This window comes from Diceros bicornis, chromosome 3, assembly GCF_020826845.1.
Source record: "Diceros bicornis minor isolate mBicDic1 chromosome 3, mDicBic1.mat.cur, whole genome shotgun sequence".
In the NCBI taxonomy this organism is placed as follows: Eukaryota; Metazoa; Chordata; class Mammalia; order Perissodactyla; family Rhinocerotidae; genus Diceros; species Diceros bicornis.
The window spans coordinates 84,177,937-84,195,976 of record NC_080742.1 but is presented as its reverse complement, the minus strand read 5'-3'; the positions used below and the strand labels follow the sequence as shown (position 1 = coordinate 84,195,976).

The 18,040-nt window shown below is 40.5% G+C and overlaps 1 protein-coding gene across 1 annotated transcript; it reads right to left on the bottom strand.

The window, feature by feature from the left end:
- Positions 1-1,867: 1,867 nt before the first annotated feature.
- Positions 1,868-16,350, bottom strand: STMP1 (short transmembrane mitochondrial protein 1). Its single transcript, XM_058530847.1, has 3 exons — positions 16,260-16,350; positions 4,734-4,787; positions 1,868-3,798 (listed from the first exon to the last, which is right to left on the bottom strand). The coding sequence occupies exons 1-3, from the start codon at positions 16,272-16,274 to the stop codon at positions 3,724-3,726; spliced, it is 144 nt and encodes a 47-aa protein (XP_058386830.1). The 5' UTR covers positions 16,275-16,350; the 3' UTR covers positions 1,868-3,723.
- Between the last annotated feature and the right edge of the window lie 1,690 nt (positions 16,351-18,040).

The following is an 18,040-nucleotide window of genomic DNA, read 5'->3' as shown; positions in this document are numbered from 1 at the left end:
TCAGCAAAGAGGATTGGCATGGACGTTAGCTCAGGGCTGATCTTCCTCACAAAAAAAAAAAAAAAAAAAGACTCAGGTTTTACAATACCCCGCCCTAAGCGCTTTCCACAAAACCTCACTGTTCTGGTCTTTTGTTTCTTTCCCAGTGCCTTGCAAAACAGGCCATCCATTAGATCTTCAGCACTTGACTAAGTAAGTTACATCCAGATTTAGGAAAGGTATAAAATGAACACTTGAAAATCTAAGTGTGACAAACTCCATATTGAGACCAGGCAAGGTCTCAAAATACTTTCCTTCACCACCCTACTCCTTTCCACAAGGCAAGGCCCTGATGGTTAGTAGGGAAAAGAGAACTCATTCATCTGCATGAGGAATGGAAATGCTACATGCAAAGTCCAAGATGAGAAGTTTCAGAAAAGCCTCATTTACTGCAGTACAGTATATGGGGTTCCTTCAGGAGGAATAACAGAAAAAGGATTAAAAATGTGGGAGACCTCAGCAGAAAAACAAACACCAGCATAGTATCTAGGGAGTGAACGGCGCAGTGGAAATGAAAACACGGTACGTGTACATATCCTCTATGAACCCATAAGTACAGACAACTGGAAAAACCACACACCTTAACTTTTCTCTATAGTCACACCAGTGAAAATTGAGTAAACAAATTAGAAAAAAGGAAATAAAATTGCTCCTTTAAATCAGAAGCAGGTAACTGCTTAATTGCGTAAAACACTAAATCAGAAGAAAAGTCTAAAGATGTCAACTAGTAACTTAAACTCATAAAATATAGCCCCTTTTGATAAGTTTAAGCAAGGTTGTTTTGGGTTTTCTCTCCCTTTGATTTTTTGTTTGGGAGGGGGACAGTTTAAGGATAAGCTTTCAAGTATTTATTAAGTTCTCAACATCAATCCTGAACTGAAGCCTTTCTTTCACATGGGAGTAATCTTCAGTAGCATTTTATGTAACCCTCCTTTTATGGTCACGTGTGGCAAAAAGTTCTTAAATCACACCAACAGGAGTTTTCAAACATTTTTTTAAAGGAAAAAAAAGGCGTGTCTTGCAGTAGTTCTTCCCATCCCTCCACTGATTTGTGAGGCAAGGGTCCCTACAAAGCCCCCCAGGGAACGTAACTTTCAGTGCCAGGATCACAATCACCACCACCCCTATCCACATTACAAACTTTCAACTACACCCTAAAATCCATGATTTTTTCTGGGGTCCCTCCAACATACATCTCAGTGAAGATAATCTTGCCCCAGAACTCAGCTCCTTGTCACTGCTGCAAGAACCTAAATCTGGGAGAGGGTATCTGAATGGTGACCACTAAGTCAGCCTGTATTCACTGTTTGGCAGTTTACACGGTGAAGGTGAATGCAAGAACAGAAATGCTGGATGGCTCCCGCTGGTAGAAATGATCCTATCAGGGAGGTTAAGTGTGACCTTAAGGGAAGCCCTAAGTCCAAACGAGCTTTGTTTACAAGTTATAATATATAGAGACCTAATCTTCTAACATCTAAGTGAACTTCACGCCCAAAGAAACCACTCTGGGAGACCACACACACAAATAACACTGCTACCAAGGCTGATAACAAGGAATCCCTCTTCGGAAACCGATTTCTAAGCCTGTGGCATTTTGAATACCCTCAAGGATGGTAACCCTTTACCCTTTGAGGCTGTAGTTCATTCTCCTAACAACTGAGTCACTGAAAATCAAATCTTGTGAGCCAAGTGGTATGATCAAGGTGGATACTATAGATTTTCATCAACAACCAAGAGAGTAACCACAGAATAATGACAAATTTTGCATGGTTCATAAACTAGTTCCGAAAGTTACTGCAGAAAAACAAAGTACTCTAACCAAAAGCAGCATGATTGGACTAATATCTACTATTTATTGGATAATTTGCAAAGCACTGTGCAACACATCACATACATTATCTCAATTACTTCTCATGGAAGTCCTATGAGGTAGGTATTGCATCCGTACCTTACAGAGAATACAACAGTTTCAGAAAAATAAGCCACTTGCCTATGATCACACTGCTAGAGAGAAGCCAAATCATAATATGATCTTAATCTGTCTCACACCCAGGACAACCTGATAGAGGTAAAAGTTATCTCTATGTATGAGAGATCCATACATGATTCAAACAGAAGCAGAATCACTTTATTTTATAATCACATATAATATCAGTGTCATCATTGTCTGAAAAAAAGGTGTCTCCAAATAATTCTCCCAGTTTACTGATTCTGCTAAAATGTCTTCAGAAATGGCATTATCAGTGAAGCTGCCCAAGCCCTCTGAAACAAAACACCCAATGAAGTGGGACTATATATTTAGTGGAAATTACACTTTTAGGATTTTAGCTTACAGCTTCACCCTGCATAGATATGTAAAATAACATTAGGTTCAAGGTTATCACTATAATAGCAAAAGACAGGAAACACGCTAAACATTCATCAGTAGCAGATTAAATAAATTTTGGTGTATACATTCAATAGAACCTTATGTAGCCAAAAAAGGAAAGAAGTTCTTTGTTCCTTACATACTGATATTGAATGATCTCCATCTAAAAAAAGGGGGCAAACTCTGTGTATAGTTTGCTATCATTTCAATAAAACCCCCGTGCACACATGTGTTTGTTTAGGCACAGAATCCTTCTCAAAGTATACAGGAAACTGGTGACAGTGCTGGAGGACAGGGGAGGGAGGGCCTTTACTCTAACTCACTCTTGTATCTTGACCCAGGGGAAAAGTTACATATTTAAACTTTTTTTTTCCCCAATTAAAAAAATATGGACTAAAAAAAAAAAATGGACTGATTATATGTTTGACAAATTACAAGAATAATTTCTGATTGCAGAAAAAAACAAAAAAGAAAAGTTTTCTTATGAGAATCACTATAAAGTTATAATGTAAATACTTTTTTTTAATGTGAAAAGGCATAGAATTTCTTTTATAGATAACTTCTCATTTATCCACCATGTAATGTCAAATGCACCTGTAACTCCTTATAATAAGTGTGATTCTTCTGAGGGAAAAGAGCCAGATCAAGTGCATCATTAAGGAAAAATATGCATACTAGCCTATGAATTCTACTGAGGACAAAGGCCATTATTTTACGTATTTTTAAATTCCCCAGTTCCTGACAGGGTTCTCAGAATATAGTTTCTCAAGTTGATGAATAGTAAATTGATTTATTGGTTAAACTAGCAATTATGGAGCTGCCTGACAACAGTATAAAATAGATAATTCACCAGAAACTGGCTTCTAGATTTCAATTTTAATTACTTTGAAACAATGTAATTTAGTACTAAATGTTTAAACACCCATTTTAATTTCTAAACTGTGAAATCAGCATCATTTATATCTAATCAGCTATACAAAACTCATCCATTTCTCTTTTGAAAAAACATAGTAGAGATCACAAGGAATAACGGGGTGACTACTAATTAAAGGTCATGTTTACTAATCTAGCACCATAATTCCAGTCTTAGGACCTCCCAAGCGGCTGGAAGGAAGAAGGGCAGAGGTGAGGATGCTGGAGAAGTAAGGGTAGTTCTTAATTGTGGCCCCAGTTGTGCTCTAAGGCAACGCAGGGTCCAGCAAAGAAGAAACGCACTGAAGCTGGAGATGAAAACAAAAGCTTTTGGTTCAGATGGTAAAGGAGGCCCTCAAGAGCAGCAGAATCAGTACATCCAGAAGGCAGTGCTGGAGTCGGCCTCATGAACTAGGGGGTTTCTTCTTGGCATCCAAGTCCTTTTTAATATCTTCAAGTTTTTTAGCCAGGTTTGGTATCTTTAAAGAGAAAAAAGATTATCATAATTTTGCATCTACCTAATCAATATTATTTTCTCTTCCTCCAAAGATAAATTGTTGTACAAGTTTTTATTTTCCTAAGAGGCCTGCTAAATAGTGGTATTTCTTAGCCTCATAACTGCATAAGAAGGATATCAGAAGTTGAAAGTTAAAGTCAGCTCCCTTTCTGAAACCAGATCCTGACTTCTACTTATACCCATTTAGCCCCTCAATCCAGTGCCAAGTAAAAGTTATATAAATAATAAATGTGATATAAATTAATAAAGCCCCTGCCTAGAAAATCATATGACTCAAGTGAAGGTTGACAAAGAGAATTCCCTTTGTCACACTAAAAGCTTCACTACAAAACAAATCAAAAGTTAGTCGTGTTTCCCTTTCTTGTCTCTTTAAAACAAACATTATCTTTCCAGGATCCCCATTCACGAGCAGTTGTGTCACCTGGTTTTCAAATTCCCCATCAGTAAAGTGAACTAATACAACTCCCACTCCATAAAACTCTGTCCTTAAACATGCTGCACTCTATAGGTCCATCTCCAAAATTCTCCATCATCTCTGCTACTGGGTAGGGGGGCTGAAAAGATTATCCAACTAATCTGTAAATTCTCACATGATTTTCCATAGAACTGTAAGAATCTAAAATAATAATTACTCTGGGCTAACAAACACAGTTCAGGATCATCATGAGACCACCTAAACTGATGGGATTTTGCCCTCTTGTGGTGATACGGAGGACAGATGCTTCTGTGAGTCCTATTATTTTTTCCAACAATGGAAAATCTTTCCACAAAATTCAGAACTTTTTCCTCAGACCTATGGACCTCATTTATGCTAGAAGGCACACCTTACTTCAACAGATACAAGTCACTAGAAATTAGTTACGTGGAATCAAGGATGACATGGATATGGTCACTTACGTCATAGTTCTGAGCCAGATACATTCCAACCACGTTGCCAAAAGCAAATCCAAGCTGAAAGAATAGAACAGGAAGAGTTACACTGGATACTGAGTTCTGTGCCATCTAATACCAAACCAAACTACACAGACAATATTTTCCTAAGGAGCTCAGGACAGTTAAAGACCCTAGCGTCCAGTCTAGGCTGTGCACAGTGTGAAATTCACATCTTTCTTCTATAAAATAAACATAGAAATATCCTCCCAAGGGTTAAAGAGCATACAAAAGAATAAACGGCAGCACTGAACAAATCTACCCTAAATTCTCCTTGCCCCTCAGAACTGTCATAAATACTTGACTGTAAGTTCTGGAAATCCAAGCCAAAGTTCTGATTCTTGTTAAAAGCTGCAATGTTTTTTGTCTTTTTTCTTCTTTTTTTTTGGTTATGAGTATTGTTATTCCTTGCTACATCAAATAAAAATTATTCAATTAAAAAAAAGTATTTGGCTAAATTACAGAATCTCAGAAAACGGAGGGACTTGCACAGTTCAATCTCTTCATATTTCAAGAGGAACCTGAGGGCCAGGATAGTGAAGTAACTTGTTCAGCGTCATTCACAAGAAGGAGCACAGGACAATCTAAATTAGATTCACACTCAACAACTAAAATACAGTTGTGTGTCGATGGGGATACATTCTGAAAATCGTGTCATTAGGCAATTTCATCCTTGTGCAAACATCACAGAGTGCACTTACACAAACCTAGATGGTATAGCCTACCACATACTTAGGCTATACCGTACTAATCTTATGGGACCACCACTGTATACGTGGTCTGTTGTTGACCGAAACGTCATTATGCGGGGCATGGCTGTATACAATGACAGAAAAGAACAGGAAACTCTAACATCCAACTGAGAGAGAATATGGCTTAGAACTCTGCCACGCAGAGTCTAATGGGCAGGACACTTAAGACCTGCGGGGAACACAGGTCCCCTAACCAGCTCTTACTCAGTGACAAGAGAGACAGGCATGATTTTTAGAGAACTATAAATATTTATCCCACTGGGTGACTATTTTCCTGAACAGAAACTGTCTCATGAAAATTTAAAAAACTCCATTCACACCAAAAGAGCCAAAGCTCCTTAAGCTTTGAGTTTTAACGATAATTTATAATTCCCTGAAGGTTTTCTTCCCCCAATAATTAAGAACTTCCAACTGGATGCCTAATTTCTAATTTCATAAATCTGAACCAGCATCTAATTTTTTCTCATCACTTTCTTTAATCCGTGTTGCTCCTAGTCAATAAACCATCAGTAATACATGGCGTGGTCTAACCTTGGCTTCCAGGTGGAGATGCATAGTAAACATAATGCTTGATGCTTACTAAGCTTTAAACACCAAAAGCATAATTTAAATTGGTTTGTTGTTAGTAAATTAAGAAGCATAAAACAGGCTATCTAGTCTCTAATTGTAGACCATTTTCTGATGATTTGATTAATCAGATACATCTTGTGAAATACTATTTTTAACAACATGGCACCAAGAAGCAAAATGATTTTTTTTTCATTCCTATGGGTTAAAACCAAATAGACAGAGGTTTTTCAAATTCATAAAGAGTATTAGATTTGCTTAAAAGAAGAGAAAAAAAATCAACTGAGAATGTCAGCTCTAACACTAAACAGAAAGAACACAGGGTTGAAAAAATTTCAAGAAAAGTAAACTAGAGCTCTGGTTCTACGTTCTGGTACATAGCTGTGTACCTCTAGGCAAGACACTTAACCTCTTCGGAGCTTTGCTGATTTGAATTTCCTGATTTATAAAACATTACACCAACAATGTTCCTTCCACCTCCAACATTCTAGATTCCTGGTTCCTACCATATGTGTCTCAGGATAAATATGGCATATCTAACGTGGCTTCATTTTGGCAACTTCACCAGGCATCAGGGCACATGAAAAAATAGCAGTTATTTTAAAACACAAAACACAAATCATGGGCCTCTAAATAAGTCATAATCCAATTCTGATTTCAGAATACTGCCAGGTCTACCAATGGGATAATCTAAAACTAGATACACAATATAAGAAGAGAAATGTCGCATATTAAGAGAAATGCTGGGGAAAATGCATGAAGCCAGAAAAGCATTTATATGCTGTTCATGGGATGGTCAATAGGCAAGTTTAGACAGGATACAATTAAAAATATAAATAAATAAAAAATCTAAAAAAGTAAAATCTAAATCTGAGGAACAGTGACTCATAAGTCTGAAAAGTCGGACTGGAGCCAGATGATAGAAGGTCTTGAATGAGTCTGAAAACTCTCTGCAGGCCAAGAATGCTTAACTTCTTCCAGGCCAAGACCTGGAAGCCTCGTCAGTAGTCCATCCAGATGGCTGGATGCCATCATCACGGTCTGACCCCTTTGCATCACATGGTCCCCGCCATGGTATTCCCTGCAGAGAAGTCAGTGCAGAAAGAAGGGGAATGCCTTCTTCCAGAGCTCAACACTACATACACAACTATCACACCCTCTCCACAATCATTTTGAGACTTCAGAAATATGTAGCTTCTTCTCACAAACACATTGGGGACAATAAACAGTAAAACACCGAAAGTCTGGGGACAGAGGAGTGACATGAGGAAAATGGTGTAAAGGACAAATGGGCGGGAGAAGAGGCTGCAGCTAAGAGCCCCAGGAGGGAAGTCAACTGGCACAGAGCAGTGCACACTAGAAGAGACAGCGCTTTCCAACTCTAGAATTACACAGTACACCTAGAATCAGTGAAGCTCCACAATCCATTATCCACAATTCTGAAACTCAAAACTCTATTCAAACTAATATTCAACATAACTCATTTGGCAGCAAAATCACACCTGACCCGAACTGATATGAGACTATTGATAGTCTCTTTATTTATCGCACTTTAGTACAAATACTCATTTTTTGGTTTAGAAATAGCAATCTTTAAACATAGGATCCCCTGGCTTGGCGGTTGGGTGCACGCGCTCCGCTACTGGCGGCCCGGGTTCGGATCCTGGGTGCGCACTTACGCACTGCTTGTCCGGCCATGCTGAGGCAGCGTCCCACATACAGCAACTAAGAAGGATGTGCAACTATGACATACAACTATCTACTGGGGCTTTGGGGAAAAAAAAGGAGGAGGACTGGCAATAGATGTTAGCTCAGGGCAGGTCTTCCTCAGCAAAAAGAAGAGGATTGGCATGGATGTTAGCACCTGCTGGAGTTGTCAGGTAACAAAGTATTTGTATATGCAAATACAGTACTTCTTCTAAAATAAGAAAAAAATCTGATTTCCCAAATACATCTGGCCCCCAAAGGTTTTGATTAAAGGACTGCAGACCCTTATATCCTAAAAATCAACTTTATATTCAGCCCTGTGAAAGGATTATAAAATGGTCTCTAACCTTAAAGAATTTATATGATGTATAGGAAGAAGAGCTACATATAAGTAAAAGAGTTATACAGCAACAGAAGGCAGCACCCAGCAGGGGATCCTGAATGTAACAAACGCAAGAAAAACTAACCAGAACTGGGTCCTGCATTAGCAGCAAAATCACTTACAGAAGTGATTCTTTTAAGAAACCATATCTGAAAGAGATCAATGTACCTGAACTTGTTATTAAAGGCTCTAAACATGCTGAGGAAACCTTAAAACTTAAACTGGGAAGGGAACTGAATGTGGAGAATCAAGGCACAAATTGGAATGAGGATGTGATGACCTGAATAAAAGAAACAGGCCTGAATAGCAAAAGAGAACTTGAATTTAAAAATGGAGATCTTGGCAGGGCTAGCTGATGGACCTCAAAAAGCAAGCAAGGGAGTTTAGTTCACATGCAAAAATGGTAGGGAGCCACTGACTACTCTTTACCAGCAGCAACATGATGAAAGCACTGCTTTGTAAGCATTCACCTGGCAGCTGTACTCAAAAAAGGCTGAATAAATACAGCTTAGAGAAGGCCCAGATTAGTGTGGTGGCACAGGAGATGGCAAGCAACACGAATGGTTTTTCTTCTTAAAAATCAATGAAGATCAATAAAACAGAATGGAGGGTCCAGGAATAAACCTTTACATCTATGATCAAGTGATTTTCAACAACAGTGCTAAGACATTCAAAGGGAGAAAGAGTAGTCTTTTCAAGATAGGATGCTAGGACAACTGGATATCCACATGCAAAAGAATGAAGCTGGACCCCTATCTCACATCATACACAAAACTTAACTCAAAATGGATCAAAGGTCTAAATGTAAGAGCTAAAACCATAAATCTTTTAGGAGAAAACATAGGAGTAAATCTTCATGACCTTGAGGTAGCAATGGTTTCTTAGGTATAACACCAAAAGCACAAGTGACAAAAGAAAAAATAAATTGGACTTTATCAAAATTAAAATTTTTGTGTTTCAGAGAATACCATCAGGGAAGTGAAAAGATAACCCCCAGAATGGAATAAAATATGTGCAAATCATACATCTGATAAGGGACTAGTATCCAGAATATATAAGGAATTCTTATGACTGAATGATAAAAAGACAACTCAAAAATGGGCAAAGGATTTGAACAGACATTTCTCCAAAGAAGATATACAAATAAATGGCCACAAGCACATGAAAAGATGCTCAACATCATTAGTCATTAAGGAAATGCAAATCAAAACCTCAATGAGGTGCCACGTCACACCCACTAGGATGACTTTAATTGAAAACATGAACAAGTGTTGGCAAGGACATGGAGAAACTGGAACCTTCATACATTGCTGGTGGGAATGTAAAATGGTGCAGCCACTTTGGAAAACAGTCTAGTAATTCCTCAAAAAGTTGAGCACAGAGTTATCATATGATGCAGCAATTCCCCTTTAGGGTATATACACAAGAGAACTGAAACACATATCCAGACAAAAACTTGTACATGAACGTTCATAGCAAGATTGTTCATAACAGCCAAAAGGTGAGAACACAAATGTCCGTCAACTGGGAATGGATTAACAAAATGTGTTATATCCATATAATGTAATTAATGAGCCATAAAAAGAAATGAAGTACTGATTCACGTTATAACACTGATGAACCTTGAAAACATTACGATAAATGAAAGGCAGTGAGAAAGATCACTTATTATATGATTCCACTTAAAGAAATGTCCAGAACAGGCAAATCCACAGACAAACGAAATAAATTAGTGATTTTCCTGGGTTAGGGGTGAGGGGAATGAGAAATGAATGCTAACATATGGCGTTTCTTTTGGGGGCAATGAAATACTAGACATAAAAATTAGATTGTGGTGACGGTTGCACAACTCTGTGAACATATTATAGACCATTAAATTTTTTTTTTTTCAGTGAGGAAGACTGGCCCTGAGCTAACATCTGTTGCCAATCCTCCTCTTTTTGCTTGAGGAAGACTGTCCCTGAGCTAACATCTGTGCCAATCTTCCTCTATTTTGTATGTGGGACACCTCCACAGCATGGCTTGATGAGTAGTGTGTAGGTCTGCACCCGGGACCCAAACTCAGAAACCCTGGGCTGCTGAAGTGGAGCACGTGAACTTAACCACTACGCTACTGGTCCGGCCCCCCTAAATTCTACATTTTAAATGGGTGAATTGTATGATATGTGAATTATATCTCAAAACTCTCAAAAACATCAATAAGATTTGGTAAAATGTCAGCTCTATGGTATAAAACTGAGGAAATCAAAGATAACTTCAAGGTCTTCAGATTGGACAAACGTTTAAAAAGAATGGAAATGTCAGAGTGAAAAAAGGAGGCCCACTCAGATAAATGGCTGGCTTTGTATATGAGAGCTCCATGGAAAATGCTGTCAGCTGACTCTTTTATGTATGGACACGTGAGTAGGTTAGTCACGACACTACATCTATTACCATAAAGAAGCACTAAGTCTTAAAAAGAAGAAAGCCACTCCAAAATCAGTCTGATTCTTCTCATCATTCGCTGCTCGACTCTCCCAATCAAAAAGTTGTTATGTGTGTAGACCAGCAAATAAAGCTACAACTTTTGTCTGTGGATGGCCCTGGCAATAGCCCAGAGTGAATACTATCTGACAAGTCTGAAATATGACATCAAATTACATTTTCAAAAAGTATATACCCAAACCCAAGTTATGACATAGAACTATATTTACTGACAAGGGTTTAAGAAATCTAAAAATAATTTCATTTTATGTAGCAAGTGTAGCTACCACTAGCATTCAAAAGGATACTTAAAAATGTTTTATGGTTTCAGGTGAGAAAAGCTACACACTGACAAGAAAACCAAGAATATACACTATGTAACATTAATAAAAGATAAACTGATAATGTTATTTCTCAGTTTTAGTCTCAGCTGGAGAAGCAGTCAGAAGACCTCTCCATTTCAAGGAAGCAGGGAAAAAAGTCACCCTTGTTTGTGCCTTAGTCTTTAAACACTTAGGACTTGGTGTGAAGAACATTATCAAATGTGTTTAACAACTGCTTCAAGTAATAATAAAACCCACATTCTGCACATTAAAACAAAAATCTGCTGAGGATATAACCTATATCCCTTCTACTACCACCACAGAGAAACACATTTCTAAAATGTAAGCTAGGTTTTATATTCACTAATTTTCCTTAGAGAATGAAGAAAGAAAACAAACTGTTAATTCTTCAATTGAGCCAGTAAATTGGATAGGGACATTCATGAAAAAGTTAGCCAGTAACACTCCAGAAAGAGGTACATCAGATAGAACTGGTTTGCCTGTTCTCAAGGAAGCTGATTCAAATATTCAAATATCTTACGAATATCTGACAGTAGTAATTAGGCAAAAGAGGAATATCTAATTAAATAAATGAAATCAATCACAAAGTATTGACTAAGCACCACGTGCTTGGGACTCATCACCAAATGATGGTCTGAATGGGCCACATGGTTTAAGTGCTTTGTGTTAGAAATCTAACATTACTCGTATTAACATATTAAAGGAGAAAAATCATATGATCACCAGATGGGGAAAGAGCATGATAAAATTCAACAACCAATCACAATAAAAACTCAAACTAGAAATAAAAGAGAATCTCCTTAATCTGTTAGAAAATATCAGATACACAAATACCATACTAAAACCTGAGAAGCATTTCCACTAAAAGCAGAAACAAAACTAGGATATCCACTCTCACTACTTGAAGTCTTAACTTGAGAGAGAGAGAGAGAGAAATTGGAAAAGAACACAAAATTTGTCATTTTTGCCTTCACTGGAGATACACAGTACTGCCTCCACTGATTCACTTCCAAGTGAACCTACAAACTACTGGAGATAAAAGATTGGCAAGATTACCGGATGCAAAATCAATACACCAAAATTATTAGCATTTCTATACATCAGCAACAAAGAATTTGAAAACATAATTTTAAAAAGGATGCCACTCACAACAACTACACTAAAAAGTACCTAGGAATAAATATAACAAAGAAGGTACAAGACTGTTACTGAGAAGACAATAAAACACTGATGAAAGACATGTAAGACCTAAAGGAGCTTAAAATCATCAAGAAGGCTCGTGGAAAAAGATGGGAGCTGGGCCTTAAGAGTAGCTGGTAAGGCAAAAAGGAGGATAAAGGCAAAACCATGTGAGAAGGTATGAAGGTGTGAAGGCAAGAAGGTCCACAGGTTGGTCTGGATCACTAAGATTAGCCCGGGCAATCGAAAACAGAGGGTATATGTTGAAGGGCAGGGGGAAAGGAAAATAGGGCCAGATTAGCAAACCTTGAACATCAAGTAAAAGTGGTTAGGATTTGATATGGAAGGACACAGGGACCACTGACAGTTTCTAAGCATGCAAATAAGGCAATTAATCCTGGAGGATTACTCTGGTGGCTGCAAGACAAGACAAAACTAAGGTCATCGAGGGAAACACATAGAGGCAACCGTCGTGCTTTTCTCTGGCTGATCAGACTATAATGGGAGTGGCACATTTTAAAAAAGGATTCACAAACTAGAATATTCAGAGAAGGGTAACCAGCATGAACCTAAAATGATGAAGAATGGGTGGAAGAAGTAGAGATGTTTAGCCTAAATAAGAGATTCATAGGGGTAGGAAGATAGAGAGAGGTACCAAGATAATGCTCTTCAAATACGTAAAGGGTTATCATGTGGATTAGAACTGCTCTTTAACATCAAGGATTAGAACTAGACAAGTAGTTCTAGGTATTATAGTTCTAGGTATAATATCTAGGTAAGGAGATATTGACCAAAAGTGAAAGAGGTTACCTGAGGAAATAGTGAGCCTGCTGTAACTTGAGGTGACCGAGCATAAACTGGATGTCCCCTTAGTAGTGGAGACTGAAGCATCAGCATGTTAGCTGGACTAGAGAACCTAAAATAACTCTTCCAACTCAAAACCTGTCATATCTACACCAGCTGAGCTAGTGTAGCCAGTCCAAGGGTGGAGTGAAAAAGACCTGCTCCATGAACTTGGCAGTGGGAACATAAAGTCAGAACTTTTCATAGGTGAGTAACGAAGACTTGATGGTTTAAAACAGCAGTTAATATTTACTGAGTGCTTACTATGTGCAAGGTAGCATTCTAACTCTCTTTCATGAATTAACTCATGCTCTTCAAAACCTTATAAAGCAGGTACTGTTACTGTCCAGTTTATGTTGGGGAAACTGAGGCACAGAGCAGTTAAGTAACTTGCCAAAGATTACATAGCAAGTAAATATATGTGCCAGGCACATAGGAGCTAAATGATATGGAGAATGAAGAAGAGAAAAAATTAAAGGTACGTCAGTATTTCAAATGGAGAAAGCCAGAGCAAGGGAACAGAGAAAGAAGTTAGGTGTTGGGATGTGGGTTACAGGGTGAGGAAAGGAAGAGGTAATGAGTCCAGACGTGTTGGGTCTGAGATAGACGGTGTGACAGGAGATGTTCAGTAGGCAGTTGATGACAGGCAACAGAAAACTCAGAGAAAAGGACTCAGGGTAGTTTTGGAAGCTGTTAGCAAAGAGGTGAACACGATGGCATGACAAGGAATACACCTCCTAAGGGTGGGTTTGAAGAGAAGAGGAGAGAGTCAAGGACTGAGTCTTGAGAAACAACCAGAAACCAAAATGGAAAAGCAGCCAGTACAAACAGGAGAGATTACATAGTGCCATTTCCCAACTGGTGCACCAAAATACTGATCTCTTCAGCCCTGGGAGCGGCCAGCACCCAGAGCCAGTCACCTTCACTCTGCGCAGGTTCTTCCGTAAAAATAATTCCCTGTGTGTTATCATGTGAAAGAACATTAGCAAGTACTGAGACGCGGGATCCCAAGGCCAAGGGAGTAGGGATTAAAGAAGGGTACCAAGCGCTGCCACTTCAAGAGGTAAGAAAAGCGACATGTGACCCCACTCACAGTACCACAGCACTGTACACAAAGCCCCCCGCAGGGCCATCACGTCAGGCTTCCCATCAAAAGCTTCAAAAGTTTCCTTACAACAACTGTAGCTAAAGCTTACTGCAATTACGGAAGCTACTGCAGTGAGAAGAAGGGGAAAAGAGGCAGCAGGACCACAGGCACAAGTTTTCGAGGTTGGGATGATGGTGAATATTTTAATATATGGACCAATGAATATATAAGCAACACAATCGGGTGCAGTGGTTTTCAAATAGTGTTCCAGGAAATGACAACTGCAGGAAACATCCCGGAAGGTTCCAAAATGTGTGATGACAGGGCACACGTTTAACTTGTGACTGTTCCATCACTTCCAAAACTCTTCCCCTCACCTACCCTTCTGCGGATAAACTAATCCCCATTTCTGAGAAGAAACTAAATCAGAGTTCAACTGATATCTTGTAAAAGAGAAACTGAACAATATCTGTGTCTTGTTTCCTTTTTAAGTGTCATTAAGTACTCTAATGTATTAACTCATTTTTATTCCTCACAACAAAACCAAGAGGTAGGCTCCCATTCTCAGATGTGGAAACTGAAGCCCTTAAGCACTAGGACATGATGTCACAGGTTAAAAGCTAGAAGAGAATTTAGGGATCATCTACTTCGACCCCATTGTTTTATAGACGAAATGCCTGAAGGCAAAAAGAAAGATCTGCCCAATTCACAGTTAGTGAATCATTTGACAGAGGCAGAATCAAGGTGAAAAATAATGCTATCCACTTCTTTTCACAAGTGCAATGAGGAAGAGGGAGAACAGACCGCAAGAGAACACCCGGTGTTCCAGTTCCTTCTGAGCTAGGAATTTAATGAATGGCTTCAGCATTTGTCCTTACATACTGAGAATTCTGAATTCTCAAATCAGTCACACCCATATTTATACCCAGCAAAAGTTTATTCCAAAACCAAATAAACTCACTCTACAAAAGCCCTCACAAAGTACTATAATTGAATCAATGTTCTCCCAGTTAATCAATGAGCCATAGCTGGAGTAGGCGGCCAATTATATCATCTTACACTTTTGGGCTAACGGCTATTGTTTTTACGCTGAGTATTTCCTACAACTAAACGACAGTAATTATTTCTGTTGACTCCTAAGCTAACACCTAGCTAGGACACTGGAGAAACTTCCAGAGGCAGAGCAGCCACCCTGTCTAGTTGGGCAGCTTATGTGAAGGATACCCCCTTTTGGCCTAAAGAATTAAAAATCAATTACCATCTCAAAAAGAACAAAACGGGCATTCTTTTTCTTCTTTAATCTCTTTGATAAAGAATATAACATTGGGAAAGCATCTCATGCCCAGAGCACCAGATTTCCACTGGCCACACAGATGATACCAGAATACCTGCTTCTCATCAGAATTAGAGATTGAAAGCACCAAGTTTCGAAGGCACAAAAGCTTGGAAGAAAGACTTTCACTTGGAAATTTGACTGGCAAGACCTCCTGAAACCTCCACCAGGCAATGTGAAATACACTGAGTTTTGCCAGAACACCCGTTTTTAACTGAAATAAAGAGCCATGAGAAATAATTCGTTTACTCACGGCAACACTCATTTTTCCCCAAAACGAGCATTCGGGAAAAATTACTTGTAGACCAGGGTCTGACTCATGCCAGCAGCCAGCCACCCTCACAGTCTGGAAGCTATAAAAGCTCTGACGAGCCTCTCCTTAAGCCTCTGACTCCGACCCTGTGTCTGCGCCTCGTGAGGCGGCTTACTAATCTAGAGTTTATTCCTGGCCTCCCCGCCCTCCTAGGTCCTCAAACCCGCCAACCAGCAAGGCTCTAAGTCAGGATGAGGACGTGTCTACGCTGGGGGCCGGAAGGGCTGAAGGGGGGACGGTTATGAAAAGTCACTAAGGACCCCGAGACTTTAACCCGAGATGACACGGTGCCCGCAGGGCACGGCAAACGACAAGGAGCTCTGAAAGTGCACGCTCCGTCCAACACCTCAAAGTTTTGGGGACTTGAATGGCTGCAGAAAAACACTACCAAAGGGATGCGGGCGCGGCAGACACAAAACCCCGCAGCTCACCCCGAGCGGCGAGGCGACGAGCAGGCGCGGGGGCTGCGGGGTCCCGAGACCTGAGCCGAGCCCCCAGCCCGCTCCTCGGCAGCTCCACTCACCAGGAACTGGAGCATGATGTCCGCCGGGAGGGCGCGAAGGGCGGCTGCGTCCCGTGCGCCGGTCCCAGCCTGCCTCCCCGGCGCGAAGGGCGGAACCCGCCTTCGGCTTCCGGGTCACGCCCCGCCCCGCCCGCTCCTCCGGCCGCTTCTCTTCGCCTCACCCGGAAGCAGCTCTTGGCGCCCCTGCGCCCCCTGGCGGAGCGCCCCGGGATTACCGCTTGAACTGGCCGACCGGCGGGAAGGCCTGTGAGGAGCAGCAAGTCTCAAGTCAGTCTTTGAACATTCGGATTCTGGGGCCCTAGCCCCAAATACCGCTTCTGTAAACCTGAGTCTGGGCCCCAGACTCTGTATTATTACCACATCCCAACGATTCTGATGCACAGACAGGCTTAGGACTCCCTGACCAAGAAGGACTGCATGAGGGAGCAGTTCCCGTCCGTCCGTAAGTGCAAAGCAGAATCACCTGGCGGTGCTTTTGCAACATACTCTACCCGGGCCCCAGGCGGAATCTATGGGAGTGGAGGACGGTTGTATTTTTCAAAAGTTCCATGGGTATGCTGTGTAACCTGCATTGAGCGCCTATGATAGAGGTGAGGTGCTTAAGTAGTTAAGATGGAGGCCTTTGGAGTCTGGCACAGCTGGGTCCAATTCGTGACTGCCTTGCACTTCCTGGCAGCCATGAACAAGTTACTTAACCTCTCTGAAGTTCGCTTTCCTTCTCTGAAATGAGGCTAGCACCAGCTCCCTCGCTGAATTGTTGCAGGGATCAAATGAGACAATGTGAGGGATCAGTAAGTGCTTGTCATGTGTCATGTGTGCAGTGAGCTCTGGAAGACTTCTCCTGTCCTCTCTCCACACAGAGCTACCCCACCCTGCTGTGGGCCACCTCCTGCTCCAGGTCTTCAAGTCCCTCAACAGCCTCCATCAACCAACACACTTACAAAGCAAGACCACCCTTTTCTCTTTGCTCTGAGCCTTCTAAATTCACCCTTATGTGCTCTGTTGAGTAGAACTCTGGTTCCCAATAACAACCACTGAATCGTATTAGCTTAAATAAACCATATGGGAGTGTTAACACAGAGATACATTGGACAATGATTGGGAACAGGAAGGCTATCAGGAATTTAAGCAGCATTTTCTCTCCATTTCTGCTTTTCTCCGTACATCTGCTTCATTGTTCTCTCTCTTTGCCTTTGAGTTTTTTCTGCTTTCCAGAATATGGCCACTGTAACTTACTTGAGTTTACTCATTAAGTGGTCCAACCAACAGAAAGAGAATCACTCTTTCCTTACCATTTTCAAATACCTGGGAAAGGAATGCTGATTGGTCAAGCTGGTGTCAGGTGCTCCCTGATCAATTATAACCAGAAGGGGCAGGCTCTCTTTGAACTAAAGTGGCTACTAAGAGGAAGGAGATGCTGATGCTGGTAAATGTCTATAACACACTCTACTTTCCAACATGTCTAGTTTAAAACTTGACTCAGTCAAGTCTTGACTAGTTGCTTCCCAAACTTTAACGTGCATTCAAATCACCTGGGCATCTCGTTAAACTGCAGATTCTGATTTAGTATATCTGAGTTGAGGCCTGACGTTATGCATTTCTACTAAGCTCTCAAATGATGCTGCTACCGATGGTCTGTGGACTATGTTTTGAGTTGCAAGACACCAGACGGTGAGCTACATGAGGGTGAGGACTTCATCTATTCACTTCACGACTCCATCCTCAGTGCCCAGCAAGTGCCTGGCACAGCCTCTGAACACAATAAATATTTACTGAAGTTC